The 26,268-nt window shown below is 36.6% G+C and overlaps 1 protein-coding gene across 1 annotated transcript in view; it reads left to right on the top strand.

Moving 5' to 3' along the window:
- Window positions 1-26,268, top strand: part of GRID2 (glutamate ionotropic receptor delta type subunit 2) — a 502,073-nt gene that overhangs the window by 414,036 nt on the left and 61,769 nt on the right. The window contains exon 11 of the mRNA XM_008707154.2: window positions 4,194-4,389. Coding sequence (XP_008705376.1) covers window positions 4,194-4,389 — 196 coding nt within the window. The remainder of the gene's footprint in view (window positions 1-4,193; window positions 4,390-26,268) is intronic.

Raw genomic sequence — 26,268 nt, 5'->3', positions numbered from 1 at the left:
GCGCCATGCTAAGCAGGGAATCTCAGATCTCCCTCTTCCTCTGCCTCTCCCGCTCATGCTCTCTCCCTTCCCCTCTCTCCGTCTCACTAAAATAAATAAATCTTTTTTGGGGCGCCTGGGTGGCACAGTGGTTAAGCATCTGCCTTCGGCTCAGGGCGTGATCCCGGCATTCTGGGATCGAGCCCCACGTCGGGCTCCTCCGCTAGGAGCCTGCTTCTTCTTCTCCCACGCCCCCTGCTTGTGTTCCCTCTCTCACTGGCTGTCTCTATCTCTGTCAAATAAATAAATAAAATCTTTAAATAAATAAATAAATAAATTTTTTTAAAATTATTAAAATAAAACAAAAATAAAGCAATAGATAAGTTGGTTGAATGCTGACATGACAGGTCCTCTTGTACTCACCCTTAGTCACTCTTACTCTCCCCATTTATAGTTGAGGAAATTCAGGTTAATAGGGGTTAACATCACACTGCTCATAAATAATCTATCTGCTCAAGTTTAAAATCTAACTGACCCAATGTCAGAGCTACTGCAATCACAAATATCTAATATCAGAGTATCACATGTATCAAAATTAATCTTCTATGCTTGAAGGGTTTTAAGTGTTTATCTTTCTTATGGAAAGAGTTTGCAATCAGCCTAGATCCACCCAAATTCCTGAAATTGACTTCACAGAAGTGCCCTAAATTACAGGTCCTAAGTACATGTAATGTTCATGCAAATAAGTAAATATCACTTACCTATCAGCTCTCAGTGTTCTTTAGTATCCATGGGTTGCTAGTAGTATCGGACACCAGGAGAAATAAAAGTAGAATTTTGAAAAGATGATGGGAAAACAAGGCTGATTAGAGTGGCAAACCATTTGCTTTCTTTTATTATTCACCATTTAGAACTATAGACCCTCATTTTTGTGTTTGTTTGTTTGTTTTTAATTTTGTGTGCATGAGTGGGCGTGTGGGGTTGGGAGAGGATTCAGGTATAACAGACCTGCGGAGTGACCATTTGCTGAGTTTTATGTGGGTAAATGTGAGTTGTGTGAGATTAAGTGGAGAAATGGAATATAGTAGTATGAGTATATTCCAAGTTAACTCTTTTCTAGAATGCTCTAGATTTTCCCACTTCCTCTGTGGCCTGGGTATGCATTGTCAATTGTTAAGAATGAAATGACAACAGTAGCCGTGGTAAATTAATCTGTATATCAGGTACTTATTAATTATTTTAAAATTATTTTACATTTAAAACAATGATTTGGCAAATCTAAACAATACTCAGATGTTGAACTTCAGGTACAATTTTTTTAGGATTACCACTTGTAGAATAATTTACCAGATTTCTTTTAAGGGTTCATGCTACACGCCATACCATTTCTGCTGATATTACTCTAAAATCTTACTAGCATGAAGATAACAAAATGACCACATAAAATGGTCACTATCTTTCTGTGTCGGGCTCCTAAAACAGCTTAGACTTCCTGTAATAAACTGTTTGCGCTCACTTCATGTTGCTTCATTTCATTTTTGTCACCTTTGGTGCTATCTCAGTGCACTATAATGGAACGATGCGGAATCAGACAAGCTGTAATTTTTATTGCAAGCATATCTCAAGGCAAATTTATAAGCTGAACTTGATATCAGAAATGAAGCTAGAGGGAATATGCCTTTGTTCTAAGTTCCAAAATGCTCTGCTATTCTAAATTTGAAGTGTGTTGAAAATAATTTTTTTTTCTGACAACAGGAATTTCACATAGGCAATATATTAAGAAATTCCTTTAAAATTTTTATTGTGTACAAATCAATTTCACCAACAAACCTGTTTGTATTACAATTCTATATTCAAGTTGTAAAGCTGATATTGAAGGTGATGTAATGCCACAGAAACCTGATTATATTAATGATCCTAATATTTGATTTCAATTTTCTTTTCATGAAAAGCTAAGAGGGAGTGTTAATTTATTTAATGGTATTTTCTTGGTATGACTATTTTGGCAAACAAATTATATATTTCAGTATGGGCATACAAACATTTTAGATTATGATCTCACCACCACCAAATTGAAAGCTTCTGAGAATTATAACAAAGATTGATTGCTGAACCTTCTAAGCAGCTGGTGGTCACTCCTATCCTGGGAGGGTCTCTGATGAACTGTGACATGGCCTTCTCCAGCCATGAGACCTTCTGTTTCTAGAAGGTGCAAGCTCCATACAACTACCTAGCATAGGTCCTTGTACTTATAGGTACTGAACAAATTGCTATTTGCTGTTGCTGTTATAACCTGTATTGAAATGTTTCATTTCTTTTTCCTGTGTTACCACTTTAGAGCATCCTCCACTAAACGGTGGGAAATATGTTAAAATGTTAATGTTTTGAATAGTTTCACTCATACTACTGGAAACAGTAGTCAGTGAGAAGTACATGGTCTTGGAAAACAAGTCTTATTGCTATACTGTTAACACGATAATTATGGGATGTCCCAGGAGCAAATGCCCTGTTACTCTCCTATGAGGTTGTACCCTAGCCTTCGCCCTCAATTATCCTTCATACTGTCCCTTTATTTTTTTTATAAATGACAGAATTAGTTTAATAGTTGTAGAATATTCCAGTAAATTTTTCCTTGGAAATAGTCATTTTTAGATGCATCATTTTATGCAGAAGTACAGAACAAAAAGGAATTATCAGGGTGGTGTCCGTAGAGTAAATGATACACATCAACAACCTAAAACTCAATAAAATGTAGATTAAATGTTGCTGAAAGTTACCATTAGAAATTGGCACGAATACTCCTCTAGCAAACACAGCCCATAATTTATTGTTTGCAATACAGTTTGCACATGATGGAAACTGGTGACCTGCAAGAGTATTCCCAATACCCTTGCCCAATGCTAGTGTTGTTTGCAAAGGCCTCCAGGAAATCATTAGCAAACTCCATCTAGAAACAGACCAAAAGGTGAGAGGTATACATAACATGAGATTCATGACCCATGGTTGTGGAGGGCTGTGATTATTCTTGTTCAAAATATGGTATCGTGTTTCAGAGGTTAGTGAGCTCGAATATGCCGGCGTCTAATTTTGAACAGCATGCCACAGACACGTATTTGTTCTTAAACCTCAGTCATTAGAGTTGAGCACCTACACGAACTCAAATGAGCTTCAGTGCAGCAGGAATCGGCTCTCCGAGTTAGAAAGTATAGAGTGGCTCAGAAACTTAAATGTAAGGAAATTGACCACCAATTTGAGATGAATAACCTAGGACAAGTAGACACTATCTGTAACTCAAAGATCGATGTGAAAATCCTGATCATTATTCTGTAGGAGAGAAAGCTGAAAATATATTCAGCTTTCCAGAAGCATGAATTTTATTCTATCTGAATACAAATAGACGTCTCTCTCTCTCCCCCTCTCTTTCTCTCTCTTTCACCCACAGACACATACATGCATGTGCACACACACAAAGTTAAATATAGCAAAAGAAATATAGAAATAAGAGGCAGCATCTTGCAGTAAAAATACTATAGCCTTTGAAGCCTCACTGACTGTGCCACACTGAGCAAATGCCTTATACTCTCAACCTGAGTTTTCTCATCTATAAAATGGGTGAAATATTTCTGAGAAATGGGGCATTGCTGGGAGAATAATGTATGTCAGTTGCTGGCGTGTATGTGGTAGCCACTTGTTAAATAGTGACTAACATAAATACTAATTTTTAAGTGTACACTTGACCTCAAAATATGCTGTTTATGCAAAATGTAATTATTTTTAAAAATATGTAAGCATTGCCACCTAAAAGAACATAGGCTTAGAGTTTATAACATATAGATTTTTTTAAACTAAATGATTATAAGATTATCAGCAATCTAATTTAATTTGTTTTTGCTTTGATGCGATTGTTAGATTTAGTTTTGGTTTTGTTTTTTTTTTTTCACAGTGAAGGTTCACCAAAAAAAAGCATTGCCTTACCATTAGAAATTTTCATTTTTCTTTCAGTAATGATTTTGTCTTCTAATGATTCATGTGTCATACACTCTAACAGCAATTCTCCTTATATATTACATTTTAATGTTAAGAAACCACAAAATAAGAAAAGCAGTTTGACATCTATATTTACATATATTATTCTCTGCTGCTTATAACTTTATTTATAGTTGAAAATATTCAGTACTCTTTTCTTGTGTCTCTTTTCTCTCCTAATAACGAAGATCTCTCCAGGACCTTTCCAAGCAAACAGACATCCCTTACGGCACAGTACTGGACTCTGCAGTATATGAACATGTCCGAATGAAGGGAATGAATCCTTTTGAAAGGGACAGCATGTATTCCCAAATGTGGCGGATGATCAACAGAAGCAATGGATCAGAGAATAACGTTCTGGAATCCCAAGCAGGCATTCAAAAGGTACTGGTCATTGTTCTTCATTCATAGTCTACTATTTTGTCTCCCATATCGCTACATTGAGATTGTTTTTATTTTCTTTTTTGAAATTTTAACTTTGACATACAGTTTGCAATTAAATTATACCTCCTATTGATTTAAAGAAGATTTTTGAGTTGCCAGAGTGCTTAAGCAGAGGGAATTCACAGCCTTCTGTGCTGTGTCTAATGGATCTGTTTCCAGTGGAATTCCAAAGCTAGAAAACATGAGCTAGTATTTTGTTCCAAATGGGTCAGGGACTTATGCACATAAAGACTGAAAAGGTTTTTACAAATCCCATTCCAAATATCATTAGGGTTATTCAATTCTTTCAAATGACTTGGGGTATTTTCTATACTGCTTTTATTTTTAGATGAAAACCTTATCTTTATTTATGATTATGTGGTAGGTAAAAGTTAATCTTGTCAACAAATAAGGTTTCTGCAAATGTCTATTTCTATTTCAAAAGTGAAAATCTTTATTTCTATCTATCTTATTTTAAATAACCATCATTTAGAAGTTATTTTATCAGAGGAAAAAAAAGGCTTACGAAGCATTCCTTCGTGTAAAACATGAAGCTAGTTTTTATTCTGGGCTGTGGTTTATAAACACGTATACAGAAGTAATTCTTTCTTCCTCAAGTCCTATCATTCTGCATGAGACAACTGAATGATTTTTGTTTAAAATTATCCCATTGGCTAGCGCGGTGAAAATCACAATGGTTGACGTTCAATAAATAAGTGTGGGATGAATGAATGAATGTCAATTACAGCAACAAAGGTGGTATACATTTTTCTCTGTAACCTTCCACAGCAGAATAATTTGGACCCCATGTCTGAGTTCCTTGTTCAAAAAGGTAAACTTATTAATACTATGTTGGAGAGTGTTTTGATGGCTATTAAATATATTCTGACACAGGCTCTAGCATTATTCTGTGCCTTTTCATATGATGTCCTTTATCTGCTGCTGCTATTATGGTTTCCTAGAGTCAGTCTAGTTGACATCATTATTTTAAAAACTGATGATGCTGATACGAACCTCTTTCTAAGTCCTAATGATGCTTTAGGATGTGAATTCCTTGAAATGTTAGCAATGGCCTCCAACTCCTTCACCCTTATTACATTAACCCCAGTTTCCCAATACCCAAGTATTGATCCTAAAATCCACTGGCTTCTAGAAGTTCAATAATTACTGGGAGGATGGGTGGGTGAGAGTGGGTGAGTGAGTGGACCTATATGTTGTCTGGAGGAGATGGGAGGGTAGACATTTTAAGCTTTACTAGGTACTCGTAGAATGTGAATGAACTTAAATCTCAGAATAAGAATACTAAGTTATTTTGGGGAGAGTTACTTTCCTTCATGTTAATTGTTAAGAGGAATTTTTTTTCTTTGGGATGAATGTATTCATAGTTTATATTTCTATTCCATTTTAGAAGCCAAAGCTCTCCACACTTTATAACCTCTTTCTATACCATATCATTCCAGAGAAAATTCATTTTTTTCTCCATGCAGACATACAGATTCTCAAAAACTATTTTAAAAAATACATATTCACTCACTCATCATTTATTTATGCATTTTTTCATACAATATTTGCTAAGTGCCAATTATGTACCAGGCACTGATGGAGAAACTGTAGATAACTCCACCACAGAGAAATGTTCACTGGATCTATGAAATATAGAGTCTGGTGAGAAAAGAAAATTAAAATATGTGATCAAATAAAATGATTTAAATCGTGATAAGTGCTGTGGAAAAAATAACTCAGGTGCTCTTACAGCAATTAAAGAGAACGTCTTCTTGCAGAACAGTGATCAAGTATGGTTCCCTGAGGAGATAAGATATTAGTGATGACCTGCCTGGTCAGGAGCTGTTCGTGTAGAAGAGAGGGTGACAGGGCATCCAAACCAAGCATAGCCTCGGCAGGAGCCTGAAAGTACATTCAAGAAACCCATTGAGGGGCGCCTGGGTGGCACAGCGGTTAAGCGTCTGCCTTCGGCTCAGGGCGTGATCCCGGCGTTATGGGATCGAGCCCCACATCAGGCTCTTCCGCTGTGAGCCTGCTTCTTCCTCTCCCACTCCCCCTGCTTGTGTTCCCTCTCTCGCTGGCTGTCTCTATCTCTATCGAATAAATAAGTAAAATCTTAAAAAAAAAAAAAAAGAAACCCATTGAAAATCAACATGAACTGGAACATGTCCAATAAAAGAACATGGAAGGAGGTTAGTAGGCAGGGGATGGATCATGAAAGACCTTGTGGCCCTTAGTTAGGAATCTGGATTCTCTTTGAATGGCAAAAAATGCTACTAATATAAGGGAATATTGTGATTATTACCTTTCAAGAAGGTCACTATAGCTGATGTATAGGGATTGGGTAAGAGTATGCGGAGTCAAAATAGTGAGACCTTAAGAGACTCTTGTAAATTTCAGAGGTAGCCAGTCAAGTCGACACATGTAGATAAGGTCTTGCTTCATTCTTGTGTTCTTACACAGACACACACACACGTATACACACAGCCGATATACCTTATATTCTTTGTAGTAATGCAAACTGGGTACACTTCCTATATCCTAGCATTTCCAAAATAAAAAATAAATCATAAGGGTATGGAATATCAAATGTCATGTAGAATCTTTAAATACTCATGTATGTGTTAAGATTACATATATATATACATATATATATATATATGTAATATATATCTTCCAAGGTCTTCAGGATTGCTTAAGAAAACCTCTACTTTTCAAAGCCTGTACATATAGTTTCCTACATTTTCTGTTTCTTTTCTTTTTTACCTTTGTGTCTTTTAACCATGTAGAATTTAATTTGACATTTGTGGATATGTAAAAAGAAATTATAAATACCCACCCTGAGAAAATTTCAATATGAGATTCTATGAAATAAAAGTGTTTTATACTAGGCTATTGATAAGTTTGCATTATGTGCTAAGAAATTTAGTTATTTAGAATTTAGTTTATTAGTAATTTAGAATTCTTCTGTAGGTTTTGCCACTTCTTTTTCTTTAAATATGTAGCCATTCCATCATCTTTCGACATGGGTTAGTGTTTCTAATGCTGTTATTAAATGTCATACATTAAAAAAATAGTCTATTATGAAGAACAGAAGGAACTAGGGAGGCCGGGGCAGGGGGGAAACTATCTGGTTTTCTTTCCTGGTTCTTCCAGTTCTTAGGTATACAACTTTGGGCAAATCACTTAGCTTCTCTAAGACTCACTCACTCATCTGTAAAATGGTCACAGTGTGGGAATTAAAACCTGCAAAAGGCATTTCAACCCGGGCTTGAATACAGTTCATTTTTTACACTAAAATGTGTAAACGTAACTACTTACTTAAAATCTGTGGGCCCCAGGATTTCATCATGTTGATAAGAATTCCTACTTCATATGTTTTTTGTCCATATATATATATATATATATCTGTGGAAGCATCAATAAATAGTATATTTAGAGCCATAAGTTCATAAAATGATCCTTAAGATTACCTGAAAGAATGTAAAGGCGAACAATTTGTAACTACAAAGCTTTATTATTAATTATCTTCTAAGGTTAAGTGAAAATTGTAGCATAATGAAAAGGATAATTAATAAAAGAAGTAGGGAACAATTTCTGTTCCCTGATAGTCTACTGATAAAGAAGGCTTATGAGTTTAAAACTGCAAATCATGTCACCTAGTATTATACCACATTTATTTAGTTTTCTGATTTGCTAGAGTGGCAGTGAAGAATATTCTTATGAATTCATAATGGAAGATATCAAAGTGAAATTTGCTTGTTGTACATATTCTTTCAGTCAAAATCAGAGACAGCTGAAAATTGATTAGACCAAAAAAAAAAAAAAAGATAATAACGAAATGCATGTTGGTTCAGTTTGCAAGGTCTTGGCCGGCTTCTCTTAAAACACAAAACCAACCAACCAAAAACCAATATATTACCTTCTCACCTGCTAAAGCTCACTAGGAGTCTGTAAGATTGAGAACTATAAAACAGGAAATGTCATTGTAGATTCTTACTTTAGCCTCTAGTCTTGCACATCTCACACAGCAGCTTCCTCTTCTCTAGCATTGGTTTCTAATTTGTTCAGCCAGAAAAGACTTTAGAGGTCTTCTAGGTCAATTTTTCACAAAAGGCCAAACTTCTTCTACAGTGTCTTTGACAAGAATTCGTATATATAGTAACTGCCTTCCAGGAAAGCCAGCATCACTGTGCAAACAAACCTTGCAATCTAATTATAACTTTAAATAGATACCATTAATGTCTCAGGTTGTGTTTGTTCTTAATTGTGCTACTAGTCTCATTAAGTTTCTCTTACTTGAAGGTAGAGCTTTATCCCTTCTAACATTGTTCTGCTCGTATCAAAGAAAGCTGTATAAATGAGGATTAAGTAAATGAGTTCTGATATGCTATTCTTGGGAGACATTCACCTGTATCAACTAACCTAATTAAACTAGAACAAATTTGATTCTGTCTTCCTTTTCCCAGGACTTTTTGTGTAAGCAGAAAAAATGTATATGAAAAATATAACTGAAATTTTTAGTGCATTCATTCAGCAATCATTTATTGAGCACTTCCTGTGTATCAGCCAGTATTTTGGTCGCTGGAGTAAACATAAATGAAAGCAAAATGCCTTCACAGAGTTCACATTCTAATGGAGGAGGCAGACAATAAACAAAATAAATTTAAAAATGTTGTATTTCAATAGTGGTAAGTGTTAAGGAGAAAAAGTAGGAGAGGGAGAAGGGGGGGACATGAGGGAGATGGTCTGCCTTGTTAGATCAGATGGCCAGAGAAGGCTTAAGAAAATGACATTGGAATAAAGATGTGAAGCAGGTTGGAGAGAGAGAAAGAGTTGTATATCTGGGTGACATGTTTTCAGACAGAGGGTCAGCCAATGCAAAGACCCTGAGGTGAGAGCATGCCTGGATGTTTTAAGACTGTGAAGGAGGCTAGTGTAACTCCGGAATAAGGTATAATATCAGAAGTATAACAAAGTCTGAGAATTAGAGAGCCAGGTGGTAGGGGAGAAGGCATATCATATAGGCCCTTGTTCCTTACAGCATAATCCTGTGAACTAGCAACATCAGCATCTCTTGGGAGCTTGTTAGAAATGCAGACTCCTGGGCCCCACCTAAGTCCTTCTCAATGTAAATCTCAGTCTAAGAAAATTCCCAGGTGATTCAGATGCATGCTAAAGTCTGAAAATGCTGATACAGAGCTGTATAAAACATTCTAAGTGGGCGTTTACTCTGTGGGAGATAGGAAATTTAGGAAGGTTTTGAACAGAAAAGTAACACGGTGTAACTCATATTTTGGCAAATGATAGGTGAAGATCTGACGAGGAATGAAGGATCTGTGTGTAGCCCTGAAATAGAGAAGTATCTTGTTATTTAGAGGGCAATATTCATTTCCTGATAACCTATTAAACTCAAGTGGTGAAGAACAAATTATTCTAAAACCCCAGCAATGAAGACTACTCAGGAAGAAAAGAAAATCAGGATTGGTAGGATTAAAATCCTAGCCAGAGGATCCCAACGGTAATTGCATAATACTTCAGACTACAGAGTTCAAAGAAGATATAAAAATCCGATGGATACTATGGCAACAGGGAAGTGAGGGATGGTGTTGGCAGCCGCAGTATTCAATCAGAAAGATAGCATCAATTTGCAAAGCTAATTAGGCCACACAGGTCCCAGAGCAGTTTGGGGAAAGGGAAACTGACAAGGTCCAGGTGTGGAGCAAAGCCACTGGGCTCAGGCCCCAGCTCTAATGCCAGCTGGAAAATTGGAGTATTGAAATGAAAACCAAGACAAAAGATTGGTCATGTCAAATGGGCCAATATCAAGGATTTTTGAGGATTGCTGCAGAAAGACAAGTTCTAGACCTTATGAAATGGTGAGATAAGCCCACCCTCTTTATTGATCTGTGGCTGAAAAAAATGGGTGGATTGAACCTGTTGTTTTATTTATTCATTCAACACATATTCAGTGAGCACCTATTTACCAGGCATTGTTCTGGGTATCAGGAATTAAACAGAACAAGGAAAGTCCTGCCCAAATGGAGATTATTTTGTAGTGGAGAGAAAATAATAGACAAGCACAGAAACATGTGCTATGAAGAAAAATTGGAAAGGTAAGAATGAAAGAAAGCAGAGAAGGGAGAGGGATGTTGCCATCACAGATAAAGTGGTCTCAGAAGGCACCTCTGAGAAAGTGACATTTGAGTAGAGACCTGAAAGAGGATGGGGTATGACCCATGAAGACAGTGGAGAGACAGTGAGGACAGGAAGTGCTCCAGGCAGAAGGAATATTACTGCAAAATTCCTGAGGCAGAGGTCGCTTGGCATAATAGAGAGAAATGTCAAGACCAGTATGGCTGGAGAAGGGTGCATGGGGGGTGGATAGGGTATGCAGGGGAGAGGGGTAGGAAATAAGATCACAGTGTGAGTTAGGCAGGAGGGTGGCCTAAAAATGTTCAAGTGTGGGCCCCACTAAAGTTCCAGTTGTATATTTTTTTTATTGAGATATAATCAACATAACATTATATTAGTTTCAGGCATACAACATAATGATTCTATGTTTGTGTATATTGCAAAATGATCACAATAACTCTAGTTAACATCAGTGACTATTATTACACATTTTCTTTTTGTGATGGGACTTTTAAGATCTATTCTCTTAGCAACTGTTACCTATGCAATATAGTATTATTAACTATATCACCATGCTATACATTACATTCCCATGACTTATGTATTTTATAATTAGATGTTTGTACTTTTCATCCCCTTTTACCCATTGTATCTTAATTGGGAAATGGAAAGGATTTGAATATCTTAAATCCATTCAGGTGATTCTGATTCACAATAAAGGATGAAAATCACTGATATACCTTGGAGCCATTTAAATAACTTTGACTTTTGAATAATTCTGAGGTTGTGAGCAGGAGAGTGACATGAGCTGACTTACTTTTCAAGGTTCCACTTACAGTGCTGTGTGGAAAATAGGAGAGGTCAAGGCTAGAAGAAAGGAGAAGAGTGAGGAGACTATTGTTATAATTCAAGTGAGACATGATGGTGGACGGACCAGGGTGCTTATAGTGGAAGTAGTGAGAAGTGATTGAATTTGAATATATTTTGAAAGTAATTCTGACAAAATTTTCTAAAAGACAGAATGTCGGGTATAAAAAAGAGGAGTTAAAAATGAGCCCAACATCTTTGGCCTAAGTAGTTGGAAGAATGAAGTTGGCTTTTATTAAGGTTGAGAAAACTATGGGAAGAGCAGATTTGAGAAGCCAAATGAGAATTTGCCTTTGGCATGATAGTTAATATGAAATGTTTATTAATTATCCAAGAGAGATGCCAAGAAAGCTGCTTTCTATATATGAGTTGAGTGTTTAGCAGAAAATTCTAGCTGGAGATTGGAGATTACTAGCATAGAGTCTGTATTTAAAGTCATAAGACTTGATGACTAAGGATGTGTAAATATCTAGGGAAGAAAGCTATGTAAAGACTAATCCATGGGACAATTTAGTGTTTAGAGGAGGGAGAGTTAAAAAGGGTATAACAGGGTCGGGGAAGGCTCTGCCAGGGAAGCAGGGGCAAAACCAAGAGTGCTTGTATAGAAGCCAAATGAACAAGTGTTTCAAGGAGGTTCAAATGATCAACTCTGTCAAATGATGCTCCTAGATCAAGTATGGTGAAGACTGAGAATTAATGATTTGTTTGTAGATCAGCAGTCACTAGTGACATTGACAAAAGCGGATCTGGTAGAGAGAAAGGAGAAGGAATTAGAATTAGATTGGAGAGAAAAAAGAAAGAGAAGAGAGGCAGTGGAGATTACAGAACTGGGTACTTTTTATTTACGTATTTTTTATTTTAATTTTTTTATTCAAGTATAATTAACATACAATGTTTTATTAGTTTCAGGTGTACAATACAATGATTTGACAACTTTATACATGCTCGGTGTTCATCATGACAAGGGTACTCTTAATCCCCTTTATCTGTTTCACCCATCCCCTACCCACCTTACCTCTGGCAACCACCCATTTGTTCTCTATATTTAAGAGTCTTTTTGTTGTTGTTGTTGTTTCTCTTTTTTTCTTCATTCATTTGTTTTGTTAGACTGGGCACTTTTTAAAGGTGCTTTGTTGAAAGGAAATGCTGAGTAATAGTGGGGAGGGTTCTAGAGTGAGATGTGGGGTTTGGGAAAATTTTTTTAAGAAAAAAGATATTTACAATGTCTGTATACTAATGGGATGATACAGTAAAGAGTGGAAAATTCATGGTGCAGGAGAGAGACAGGAGAACTGCTGGAGATCTGTCCTTGAGTGGGTGATAAGTCATGAGATCTAGTGCACAAGTGGGCAGTTTGAATTGAGGAGCACAGTCCATCCATTGTAAGAAGAGAGAAGGTAGAACATATGAGTATACACACAGATAATTTGGAAGATATGGTAGTGGGATATATGGAAGATCATTTTTGATTGTTTGTATTTACTCAGAAAAATAGGAACCAAGGCCATCACCAAAGTATAAGCAATAGGATAAAGATTCTGGAGATCTGAAGAGAAAGAAGATAGGAATGATTGTTCCGGAGAACAGGAAAGACAGTAGACTAGTGAAATGTAACGGTATTCCTAGGAAATACTAAAAGTTCTTTTGCAATAGTCATCATGACAATAAATTGAAACCAGTCAGCATGATTGTGGGCTTTTCTATAGCCATCATCAGCTGCCCAAGCATAAACATGGAGTCCACAGAGAATAGATTTCACCAGAATTGGTGTTTACCAGATAAGCATGGTAGAAAACAATGGGGTGAGGAAGTTGAGAGGATGTGCAAAGAAATTATCATTATTATGAATCATGGAATCTCAACTATGTAGGAGGAAAGTGGTGACCCAGAGGAGATTGAGGATACCAGGAACAATGGACTGTTGGTCTGGATGGGACCAAAGAACTGTAGGAGTCCATGAACCAGAAGGACAGGATTGGAAATAATACAAAGTTGGTTCCAAGATGACACATTTGAAATTGAGATGATGAAGAGAGTTGCTAGTATTGAAAATATGACATGGGAGTGGGTGGCTAAGGTAGGAGGAAAGACACAATCTTTGGAGAAGAAGAAGCCAAGTACTGGAAAAGGATGTCTATGTGAATAATCAAATCACCAAGAATAACCAAAGAACTAGAATTTGAAAGAGTGACAGAGAGCCAAGTGGTAAAATCATTGAGCAATGTTGGAGTGACACAGTCAGCAGATGCCCGCAGTAGGAATGAGTATAGTCTGATAGCATGAGCTTCAAAGCCAAGGCTCTAGAAGTGGTTCAAGGGGCAAAAAGGATACCTACCCATGATCCAGCCCTAGTGATAAGAATGTTGTGGAAGAGAAAAATAGCCACCATTTGAGAAGACCAAAGGCAATGTAGTATCTGCGTAAGAGAAGCAAGTTCTAGTCAGCAAAAGAAGGTTATAGGAAATTTCAAAACAAAACAAAAAACAGATTGAGGATATAGGCAGGGCTTAGGACAGTCTCTTAAAACCCTTTGACTCAAAATTATTCCCATCAGTGGGCACCTGGGTGGTTTAGTGGGTTAAGTGTCCAACTCTTGGTTTCAACTCAGGTAATGATCTCATGGATCATGAGAATGAAACAAGCAGGAACCAAATTACATAGAAGAAAAAAGGCTGTGAGGAGAAAACAATTTTCAAGTGTTACGGGTTTACATATAGTAATTCCTGGTCTTATGCATCTCAAACCTATGAACCACACTGGTCATATTCTCTTTTCTGGTTGTTCCATTCCCCTTCCCCTTTGAGCGCTATAACATCATTTGGCATTGGGTAAGAATGCCAAGGGAGATGACAGTTATGAGCAGAGAGAAGATAAGACCTAACTTAGGCTTCAGTGAGTGACTTGGTAATATACTGAGTATACGACCTTAAAATCATGGTTAGGACCCATTACAGAAATGAATAATCAGACTGAACACAACTTGGGGAAAATCAAAATAAAATACTAAACAACTTTGGGTCTTCAAAAATGCCAGGAGTCCTGGGTTGTCGTACCGCTGGGCTTGGAAGTAGCAGTGCTTTTGCTACATTTGCCCTTTTGCCACATGATCTCAACAAACAGGATATGATTTACTTTAGCACTTCACCAGGCATCTGGGAGCTCAGATCCCATTGACATATTTTCTGCTCCCCCAAAATCCAAGGTTTTAGGTCCATGTCAGTTATCACATACTGAAAGAAGAGAATCAGTGCGACAATAAAAACAACAACAGAAAAGAAAAAAAAACCCACAGTGGCTCAGTCAGTTAAGAGTCCAGCTCTTGGTTTCAGCTCGGGTCATGATCTCAGGGTCCTGGGACTGAGCTCTGCATCAAGATCCATGCCCAATGTGGAGTCTGCTTGGGATTCTCTCTCTCCCTCTCCCTGACTTTCTCTCTAAATTAATAAATAAAATTAAACACACACACACACACACACACACACACACACACACACAGATCATTCCCAGAAGCCTTGTCAATGCATTTTTAATGCCTGGGATTGAGTGTTGTTATTATTTTTTTCAAAGATTTTATTTATTTATTTATTTATTTATTTATTTATTTATTTTAGAGAGAAAGATCAGGAGCAGTGGGAGGAGCAGAGAAGGAGGGAAAGGGAGGGAGAAAGAATCTTGAATCTCGAGCAGACTCTGTGCTGAGCATGGAGCCCCACTTGGAGTTCAGTTCCACGACCCAGAGGTCATAAACTGGGTCAAAACCAAGATTGGAGGCCCAACCAACTGAGCACCCAGGCACCCCTACTATTAACATTTTTTAAACTTATTTTTGTTTTTAATAATCTTCATGGATGTTTGAAATCAAAATTAGTCTTGATTAGATATTCTCTCAAAGGGTAAAGGTGAAGTCTGAAACTATATCCTTCTTTGACAGTCACAGGCATTTTAACTTGAGTTAGAATATGTTAGGTCTTACAGCATGCAAAGCAAACTGAAAACTGAAAAGATTTTTTCTAGATGCCCAGAAAAAAACGGATATAGATATAGATTCTGTAAATTAAAGTGAAAGCAATAAAGTGGAGTCTCTTGTATATAAAGATGATAGTACTACGCTGCCATTAACAGAGCGTGTGATTTTAAAATTGCTTTTTTATATAGTGATTTAATCCATCATGAAAGCCAGACCTGCTCCAATTCTTCTTTTAATTAGCTACATTCAATTCCAATTCATCTACTCATTCACTCATTCCTTTAATCAACAAACATTTATTCAGTGGCTGCTAAGAACTAGAAACCATGATAGACACAGAGGATGCAGAAATGGATTAGTCTAGTGAGAGTGGGGCAGCAAAATGCAGTGGAGTAGTTTATCTACAGAGAAATGTACGAGATGCCCAGAGAACAGAGAAAGGGAACTTACCATAGCCTGAGGGATGAGGCTAGTTCAGACTTCCAAGAGGAAGTAATGTTAATCTTAGAGTAAGAAGGATTTAATTAAGTAAAAGAGAGATAGGAATAAGTAGGATAAGGAGACAGCCTGAACAAAAACATGGAGGTAAGAAGAACACAGTACATGCAGGAAATAAAAAGCAGTTGCAGTTCGATATAAGGTGCTTATATTGGTGAAGTTATTCTGGAGAAAAACAACAATATATATATATTCATATCTTACATTCATATATTTGTATGTGTGTATATGTGTCAGCGTACTTTTATGTACAAAATGAGATTTATTATAAGAAATTGGCTCATGTAGTTACGGAGGCCGGCAAGTCCCACCATCTGCTGTCTTTAAGCTAGAGACCCAGGAAAGCTGATGCTTTAAATTCCAGTGTGATTCTGAAGGCCTGAGAGCTAAGAGCGCTAACAGTGTACACCGCAGTTCAAGGGAAGAAGCAGACTGACGTTCCAGCTGAAGAATCAGGCAGAGAGAAAGAGAACCTTCCTCTACCTTTCTGTTCTATTCAAGCCCTCCTCGGGTTAGATACTGTCCATCTACATAGGGGAGGGCAATCTGCTTTACTCAGTCTACTAATTCAAATTCTAATCTCTTCTAGAAACACACTCATGGGCACACCCAGAAATAATATTTAACCACATATCTGGGCATCCCGTGACCTGGTCTAGTTGACACATAAGATCAACCATTACAGTGTTCCAGTACAGTGAGAGGGACTCAGAGGTGCGGTTTGTGCGGGTGGCTCAGAGACACCTGTTGGGGTGCGTATCATCTGAACCTGCCAACTGGAAGTTCACTGTATCGCTTTAACTAAATGACCAAGAAGGTGTGAAAAGAATAATTAAAAATATTGGAAAAGAAATGTCTGGATTGGAAAGAAGATACAGCCACTTTGGACCTCAGTTTTCTTCCTTTATCTTAAAAGTTGTGGAAATGAAATAGATGAATTCTGAGAATCCTTCTGGAGCTAATACTCAGACTTAAGACCCTAATTTCAAACTGTTTAATAGCCACACGAGAGAAGTGCACCTCCCGGGTCGCTGCACAGTCCCTTAGCTGGAGCACGAAGCCTCAGCTGTCAGTCCACATTGAACACACGTCCTGGAGCTCAAGCATTCCTTCTACAAAGGAATACCTGCTTTGTAGTTCCTCAGGATGAATAATGATAGGGAGGCACATCTTTGTTTCCTTTTGGTTCCATTATGTTCACAAACTTCTTTATCCAACAAATAGTGTAAATGGTTCATTGCCTTGGTTTAGTTCTTACTCTCAACAGTTACTTCCCAAATTGGAAAATGCTCATACATTTTAAACATTTCTGTTGGAAACATGCAAAAAAGTATAAAGTATAATTCCACCATAATTTTAAAATCAGCTCACTCCATCCATCCAGTTTTACCCTCAGTTAACCTCCATTAAAATAGCAGGGTGCACATCTTCGTGACTTTATTTCATGGGCACATATATGAATACAGTTTTTTGTTTGGTTTCCATTTGGACTTCTTTTTAATGAAATGTTCTCTGCCTTTGTCTTTACCAATTTCTGTCATTAACATCTTTTAAGTTAACATCTATATTTATACATCATTATAATACCTTCAAAATATTCGGTGAACTATTGTAATTTATCAAATCATTAACTTTGATGAACATTTTGAATGTTTCTTGTATTTATCTCCTATAAGCAGCTACGATGAACATTTATTTTTATATATTTGTCATTATTTTCTTTTGTAAATACAGTCATAAATGTAGGATTCTGAGTTAAGGAGTATATGCATTTACAAATTTAATAACCACTCTTAAAGTACTGTCTGAAAATGCTGAACAATTTCTACTTTCAGTTCAACAGAGAGTTCTATTTTTCCACTTTCTTGCCTGAAATTGCCAAAAGTAGATGATATTACTCTTTTATATGTTCCCTTTTGCCAAAATGATGAATGAAAAGTCTCTCATTTTTATTTTCACTTTTCTGATTACTAGATTGAGCATTTTTTCAAATGGGACTACTTCTATACATCATCTTTATAATGCTAAATTATTTCTTTGATCCTTTTTTCCTTGACTTGTTCTTGTCAATTTCAATCCTCTTTTTAAAAGATGAATAATAGTACTTCGGGATTTTTTTTGGTCACTCTACCTTTAACCCTCCAGACTTTTCTCATCCATGTCCACAGCTGCATTTATACCATCAGTTAAACAGATGTACTGGCAAGCACACGTGATTCGGTCCAGCCCTAATATAAATCCACACGCCCAAATGGACACTTCATAAGACAACACTTCTTTTGCCAGACAGTACTTTCAAAGAGCAGCATTTACTTTGTGAAAAGTGGGAAAAGCTAAATGATTTTGTAAATATGCCTCTGAGCTGGCCACTGTTTGCTATTTTCTCATTATCCCTAGGAATATTAATATAAATAAGAATTTTATAATACTTACTTCCCTAGTAACAGATATATGCTGAGAGGGCTCCAAGTTTTTGAAATGTTTTTCTATAGCGAAGATATTGGACTTTCGTGCCGACATACTTGTTTTCCATTGCATTTAGCTAAAGACCTTTCACAACATACTTTGAATTTTTAGTTTCTCATCAAACCCTCGTTCCTGCAGTAGGAGAATTAGCAGCCTCTATAGGTTTTATTTGCATTCCTGGGAGTTCCAGCCCCCGGTTGTCCTTTCAAGTCTTCAAAGGCCCCCCTCTCCCCTCACTCTGATTTATGTGCTCAGCGTTCTACTGTGATTTTCTGCTTCTCGACTACTGAATTCAGTCCTGCTACTAAAGCTTAAATGCCATGATTACTACCGTATCCTCCTGCTTTAACATTTCACAGATTAATTGTCAACTTGAATACTGAAGCTTCTGATTACAAATTCCTCCTTTCTTGTTAAATATCTATAACACTATTATTTTTCTTATTTTAAATCAATATGTTTTGGAAACTCCTTTATGGCTCTACCACCTGGCACCAACTGAGTCTAGGAGATAATAAAATAAATAAAATTTCAATGCCTTGATAGTATTTGGGGGTAATAAATATATTATAACATAAAACCATACTTATGTTTGCTAGAAAATAACCTGCCTTTTCAAATTTCTCTTTATTTCTTCTATTATAATATTAAACACAGGAATTCAAAAGTACAAAATAAGTCATAAGTCCCAGCGGAGCAGGGAGCCAGATGTGGGGCTCGATCCCAGGGCCCTAGGATCACGCCCTGGGCTGAAGGCAGACGCTTAACAACTGAACCACCCAGGTGCCCCTATTTATTTTAAATTATAAAATACATGTAATGTAAAATTTACCATCTTAACCATTTTTATTTGTATGGTTTAGTGGCATTTAGTACATTTGCATTATTATACACTCATCACCACCACAATCCACCTCCAGAGCTCTTTTCATCCTGCAAAACTAAAATTCTATATCCATTAACTAATAGCTCCCCAGTCTTCCCTCCCCCAGGTTGCTGGAAACCACCATTCTGCTTTCTGCCTTTATGAATTTGACTACTTTAGGAACTTAATGTAGGTGGAATCATACAGAAAGTGTCTTTTTGTGACTTTCACTTGGTATGCTGTTCTCATGGTTTACCATGTTGTAGCATGTCAGAATTTCCTTCCTTTTAAGGCTAAATATATTTCATTGTAAGCGTATACCACATTTTGCTCATCCATTTATTCGTTGACAGGTACTTAGGTTTCCTCCGCCTTTTGGCTATTGTGAATAATGCTGCTAAAGAACATGGTTGTACAGATATATTTGAGTTCCTTTTCTCAGTTCTTTTAGGTATATACCCGGAAGTGGAATTGCTGGATCATATGGTAATTCTATCTTTAATATTTTGAGGAATAGCATATTGTTTTCCATGCCGGGTGCACCATTTTACATTTCTACCAATAGTGCACAGGGTCCAATTTCTCCACATCCTCAACATCACTTATTCTGATTTTTTTTTTTTGATGGCAGCCATCCTAATAGGTGTCAGGTGGTACATCTAAATTTAAGTTCCATTTTAATAATCATTTTTTAAGAGGCACTATTTTGGCTAACAAACTCAAATTGTTGTAATATCCATCATTTATTCCAATAGAAATTAGGCTCTGCTGGGGAGTCACTTAAAGCTCAGCATTCATGAGAGGTAGGACTTAACCCAACCCACAAAAATGACTCACCCAAGAGTGATTCTCAAAGGCAGAAGAGACCAATAATCTAACAACTTATTGGAAGTAGCAAGAGAAGCAAATCAGAATGGGAGAAGAGGAATGCATAGTTCAACAAAACCAAACCAAACCCATGCTATTCTGACATGCCCAGTTGAGAAGTGTTCATTTTCCTAAACTCTCTGGAAATGTTTATCTCTATTACCTGCTCTTTGATTCCCAGAATTCATCACAGTCATACAGCTGAAAGGGAATGTGGAGATCTTTCAGTTTAATTATTTTATTTTATGCATGAGAAAATTACACCTAGAAAGGTTAAATGAATTACCTCAGGCCACACAACTAATTGGTGTCAAGGTTTATAACTACAGCCCATATCTCTTCACTCCTGCTCACTTGTTCTATCAATTATAGAACTTAAAACTCTAGTGTCCCCAAAAAGCTAATTAAAATTCACACCACAATTTGAGTGGTTCTCAAACTTTATAGGATACTAAGAATTACCTAGTGTGGCTGCATAAAATGCTTATTCCCCAACTCCAAACCCACATCTTAAGATTCACTGGGTCAGGGCTGGGACCTCAAGAATTAGAATTTTACCAAGCAAGCCAGGTGCTCTTGATGACTATTCGCAGAGTATCTTGTTAGAATCACTCTTCTAGGCATTATGTAAAAGCCCTTGTGCTCAAAGTGTGAGCGCTGGACCAGTGGCATCAACACTACCTAGGAACTTGTGAGAAGTGTAAACTCTTAGCTCCCACTCCAGAACTACCTAATCAGAGACTCTTGGGGGTGGCGTTGCAATATCATGTATTAACCTGCTCCTCGGGTGATTCTGATGCAACCAGAGTTTGAGAAACATTAGCCGGTGCTATCGTTCAATGTAAGAAAGCCACTTATCTTATTCTATCATCTTCCAACCAGACGCTTTAGATATCCAGAGCGTCAGATACGTCTAGGTAATCTAAAATCTTGTATCATCTTAATTGATACTACCAGGCTTTTTTATATGTATACACGATTTTCTGGAATGTTTCAACACTAAGGAACAAAACCTTTGCTATCTTTGCTCCTTACATGCAATTAATCAGGAAGAAGAGGTTAAGTGAGGGGCACATCAAGTGGCAAATGTTGCCTCTCCCCTTGTGACAGCATTTAAATTTGGGGGAACAAGACAACTCTTATCTGCATGCTGCACGTCTCTACCTGCATTGCCCTGCCAGTGCTCCTGCCAACCTTATGTCTTAACACTGAACTAATTATCCTTCTGTGCGAGTTGATGCTTATCTTTTTGTGTGTTTTTATTTCTGTTGAGAACACCAATGCCCTCCCTGCCATCCAGGCTAGAAACTGAGGAGTCATTTTCATTGCTTTTCGTCTTTCTTTCCAGAGCCAATTAATTGCTTTAACTATCAATCCTGCCTCTCCAGCATCTCTCCCATTCATTGGTCCTCTCCTTTTCTACTTCTAGTTTGGCAATTCCTATCATTATTATTACCCTCCTGGACTATGGAACTAGCTAACTGGTGGCCCCCTCCCACCCAGTATAGTTCTGATAGCAATCCCATCTGTGTTCAAAAGCCATTAAGTGTTCTACTTTATCTTCAGTGCAGTTTGTTTATCCTCGTATTCAAAAGTCTCTATAATTTGGCATTATCCTTCCTTTCAGTCTTTATTCATTATTTTTATTGAAAATATTTACTGAACACCTGTACTAAATACACATATAGGTATCCTCTTTTCTGCTTCATATATATGCTTTATATTTCTACGAAACTACGTTACTGGCTTTCCCTTAAATGCCTCAATATTCTTATGTACCAAATATTGCTCATTTCTCTTTTTTTTTCTTTTTTGATCAAGAATGCACTCCTCCCATTGACTTCCTTTTCTGTCCGTTGGCTATTCATTTTCAAAATCTATCTCAGTTACCAAGAAGCTTTTCCTGATTCTCTTGCTTAAAATATTTTCCTTTTCCATTATACTCTCTTAATAATTTTTCCATCCCCACATATGATTTCTTCTGAGCATTGTAATTGTCTGTGTCTATCTGTCCTTCTAGACTGCATACTACTTTGGGTCAGGATCCATACCTGATTTGTCAGTTTATCCCTATGTCTCTATAGGGATATATATACTCACATATGCAGAAGTAGTTCTGTAAATCTTTAGTGAATTAAATACCTCAGTTTCAAGCTTGCTTCTTAGTCTTTCTTTCCAACTTAAATGACTAAGATCATCTTTGATAGCAATCAATGTCAGTTTCCTCATGAATTCAACCTCCCAAATTTCTAAGCCTGAGTCCTCGTAGGAACAAGATATTTTTGCTTTTTTATTAGATTCTAGATGGTACAACTTATTATTATCTTAAAGAGTTCTCAATAAAATAATTTGTCCTATAAATAAAATAGGTCCCAAACACTTTTTGAGCTAATTTTAATGATCTCAGTCTCATTCTGTATGTTTACTTCACTGAGATCTATTACTACGATCAGAGAAGATTGACATGTATAATTTCATGTATTTAGGTTGGTAACATGATCAGTTTTATGTACTCGTTTTATGCTTATTGTCTGGAAGGCAAAAAGCAAGGCAGGAAATGCAGAGTAGGGCCAGGTTAGGGTCAAGTAAGTTTGGCACTCACCTCAGGTGCATAATTTAAGGGAGAGGCCAAAAAACTATATAATCACTATGTATAGACGTGGCTCCAAATGGCACTGGCTCCAAATAACAGCCTTTATTTAATTTTTTAATATTTTATTCTTTATGGCCTTTTTATGAATTCTTATTTTTTTTTAATTTTGCATTAAGATATTACTTAATTATTCAGTTTGGTGCTCCCTTAAATTTCATGCTCAAGCCAAATACTTTAATCACCTCTACCTTGTCTAGGCCCTGAGAAGGAGTCAGAAAACAAAATAGGAAAGAAAGAAGAAAGGAAAATGGGGAAGATGAAAGGCAGGAAGGCAGACAGACAGAGTCATTATTGAATATTCTTAATGTTTAAGTTTAAAATGGTATATCAGGTAACAGATATACAAAATAAAGCATGATGAATGAATCTGCCAATATTGAAATAAGTCAATGATTTGTGCTTGTACACAGTAAATATATGTTTTATACACACACACACACACACACAAATGTAATTGTTAGCAGACTGCATAGTAGTTTATACCTGAACCATCATAACATAATGTGACCATTGAATTAACCCAGGAAGATTGATTCTGAATTCTTATTTTTTCTATATTTACACCTATTTTTTCCTTGTTAAAATTAGTCACAAATTTTGTGGAAAGCATTAGGAGAATTTACCTGTTAATCTCTGACAATTATCAGTATTCTCTTACACATTTCTTTAAGAGTCCAAGATAACATATTAGACATAAGCTTCTGTTTAGACTCTAGAGGGAAATGAAATGGAGTTTGTGCCCATAACTGCCCTCTACCCTAGCCATGAGGCCTGGTCATGATCCTGAGAAATTAGTAGTAGATTCCCCTAAATGTAGTACATAATTTTAACTGACACCAACAGGGGAAAAATATAAGCTAAAATATGGAAAAATAAAAAGAAGTTGGAATCAATATAAATTCAATGAACACCGCTATTTGAAGCCCCTGAGCTTCAGTTTGTTACCTGTTTAAAATACACACACACACACACACACACACACACAAAAACATAGGACTCTGCCTGGAAAACGTAAACACACACTAATCATTGCTTCATTGCTCTTCCCTTCCCTGACAGGCCCACAGAATGCCTTTGTTGATTTTCACCTAGTATGTTAAGCTTGAGTGCCCCATCTACTCAGCAGTATGTAAATGTGATGGGAAGTTTCTGCCTCAAATTATATCACTGTCAGAAATGTATTACATTTAATACTTCTGTGTATTTAACTCCACATATAAAATATTTAGCCTACAGGAAACTTATGAATTACAGTCAAGTGAAATACTGCACTCAAGTTGTGAAGCAAAAGAAGCTTTTATCAGCTTTTCAGCTCAAAATATCAATATTCTCCTCCACCATGTTAACACACAGAGGATACACATTTATGTAATTCTAGCAACAGCGATAGTCTTACTTATCACTTCTCCATTTGAGACTTCGGATTAAATAATTATATGCAAATTTAGACAAATTCCTTTTCTACCTTAGGGGAGCTAATTAAGTTTGTCAATCTAGCTGCTTTTGGAAATTGCTTCTCATAATATACACAATAATATATAATTCATATCACATTTTTCAATGTCGCATTCTTTAGAACTGTCCACACTCTTGCATATATTTTGGTAATACACTGTGTGAAAATCAGAAGCTGTGTCTGGAGCCTTAGAATTGCCTTATTGTTTAGTTTTTGTGTTTGTCTATATCAACAAGAGCATCTTTTAAGTTGAATGTGTTGTGAGAGCCGCTGAACACTCTAACTGGCCCAAAATCTTCACCTACTTGATATTCTCTGCATATCACACACAGTTTTAATATACAGTTTTCTAACTTATTATACCCAGCACTCAACTGTTGCTCTACCTTTAATCTTTTCTTTTTCAATTAGGAGCAGAGCCATCTTTTAAAGTTCATAGTCCCAAAGTCTTGAAGTCATTCTTGATTTTTCTCTCTATCACATCCCACGTCTGATACATGAGTAAATCCTACTAGTTCTTTAGTTAAGAGCACATACAGCTTCTCACCGTCTCTGCTGCTATTACTCTAATCCATACTACCATGATCTCTTTCCTGGGTTGTTGTAATACGTTCGTACCTGGTCTCCCTGCTTCTTTAGTCTGCCACAGTCTGTTTTCAATAGAGCAATCTAAATGAACCTGTTATTCTTTTATTCAAAACTGTCCAATGGCTCCCCATCTCATTTTGGCAAGAGCCAAAATCCTTACAATGGCCTATAGGGTGGAACATGATCTGTGCCTTTCCATTTTGTTATCATTCTGATGAATGGTGCGTCTGGTCTCTTTGCTTTTTCTTAAATATGCCAAGCACACCTCCCTCTAGAACCTTTTCGCCAGCTGAATTCTCTTCCTGGATTGGTCTTCCCCCCACCCACCCACCCTGAGCTTTGTGACTTATTTCTTCACCATTGTTTAAAGGGAATCACCTTCTCACTGACACCTTCCCTAGCCACCTTTTTTAAAATGCAGTACCCCTCATACTTTGGCATTTCATACACTCCTTCCCTGCTTTATTTTTTCTCCATAGCATACACAATTTCTAATTTATAATTCGCTTGCATGTTTTATTTATTAGCTGTTTTCCTGCACTAAATGAAAGCTTTATGAGGGCAAGAATTTTTGTTCTTTTTGTTCACGGATGTATCCCAAGAACCTAGAATAGTGTCAAAATATAGAAGGTTCTCAATAAATATTTGTTGAATAAATACTTTTTTGCACCTAAAAGATACTGAAAATTATCAAATAAAATTGAATTAGTCAAAAACAAATAGCCTCTATGATTTCCTTTTTATATAATAAAAAAGTATTTGGACAAAACATTGTAAGAATATCAAATTATCACTCTTCAAGTTTTAGAATTTGAAATATACACTACTGGGAAAGTGATATTTATAATATTCATTTTGTGTCCAGCCACTGCTTCATTACTCATTTATAACAGTTACCATACTTAAATTGTTACTTGGGTCATTTGCTAGGGAATGTTAATTTTGTGTAAAATTGTTATTTCTATTTGTTTTCTTAACCTCTTTCTTTCTTTAACCAATATGTTTTCTATTTAAATGGACATCTCCAAAAATATGTATAGCTTTATTAAAGCTCATATTCAATGAAAACTTTGCTGGTTCGCCTCTGTGCCTCTAGAATATTGTAGGACCATTTATCAGGTTACCTAGTTGACTTTCAAGCATCTGAGTCAATGAGATATCATTTCAATCTAAAATTGGCCCAGCAATAAGCCCCAGATGGTTGTGGGCAACAAAAAGTCTTGAACAAGAAAAACAAGGTAAAGGATCCAGACAGAAATGCCGAAAGGTGCGGTGAATGAAAGTGGGCTTATAGAAACCACTGCCAGTGGGAAATGTTGAATACATCACAGTTTTGTTGGGTGTTTAGTTCTGTGATTAGGCCTGACTTCCATTTAGGATTTATAGAAGGCTAACTATAAAATGTGATTTAGGAGGCTTTTCAAAACTACTTATTGACTAACTAGAGAATGAAAGAACATTAGAACCAGGAAGGA

Source organism: Ursus maritimus, unplaced genomic scaffold (assembly GCF_017311325.1).
Source record: "Ursus maritimus isolate PB19 unplaced genomic scaffold, ASM1731132v1 scaffold_8, whole genome shotgun sequence".
NCBI classification, from domain to species: domain Eukaryota; kingdom Metazoa; phylum Chordata; class Mammalia; order Carnivora; family Ursidae; genus Ursus; species Ursus maritimus.
Note: the sequence above shows the minus strand (reverse complement) of the source record. Positions and strands in the feature narration are given on the sequence as shown.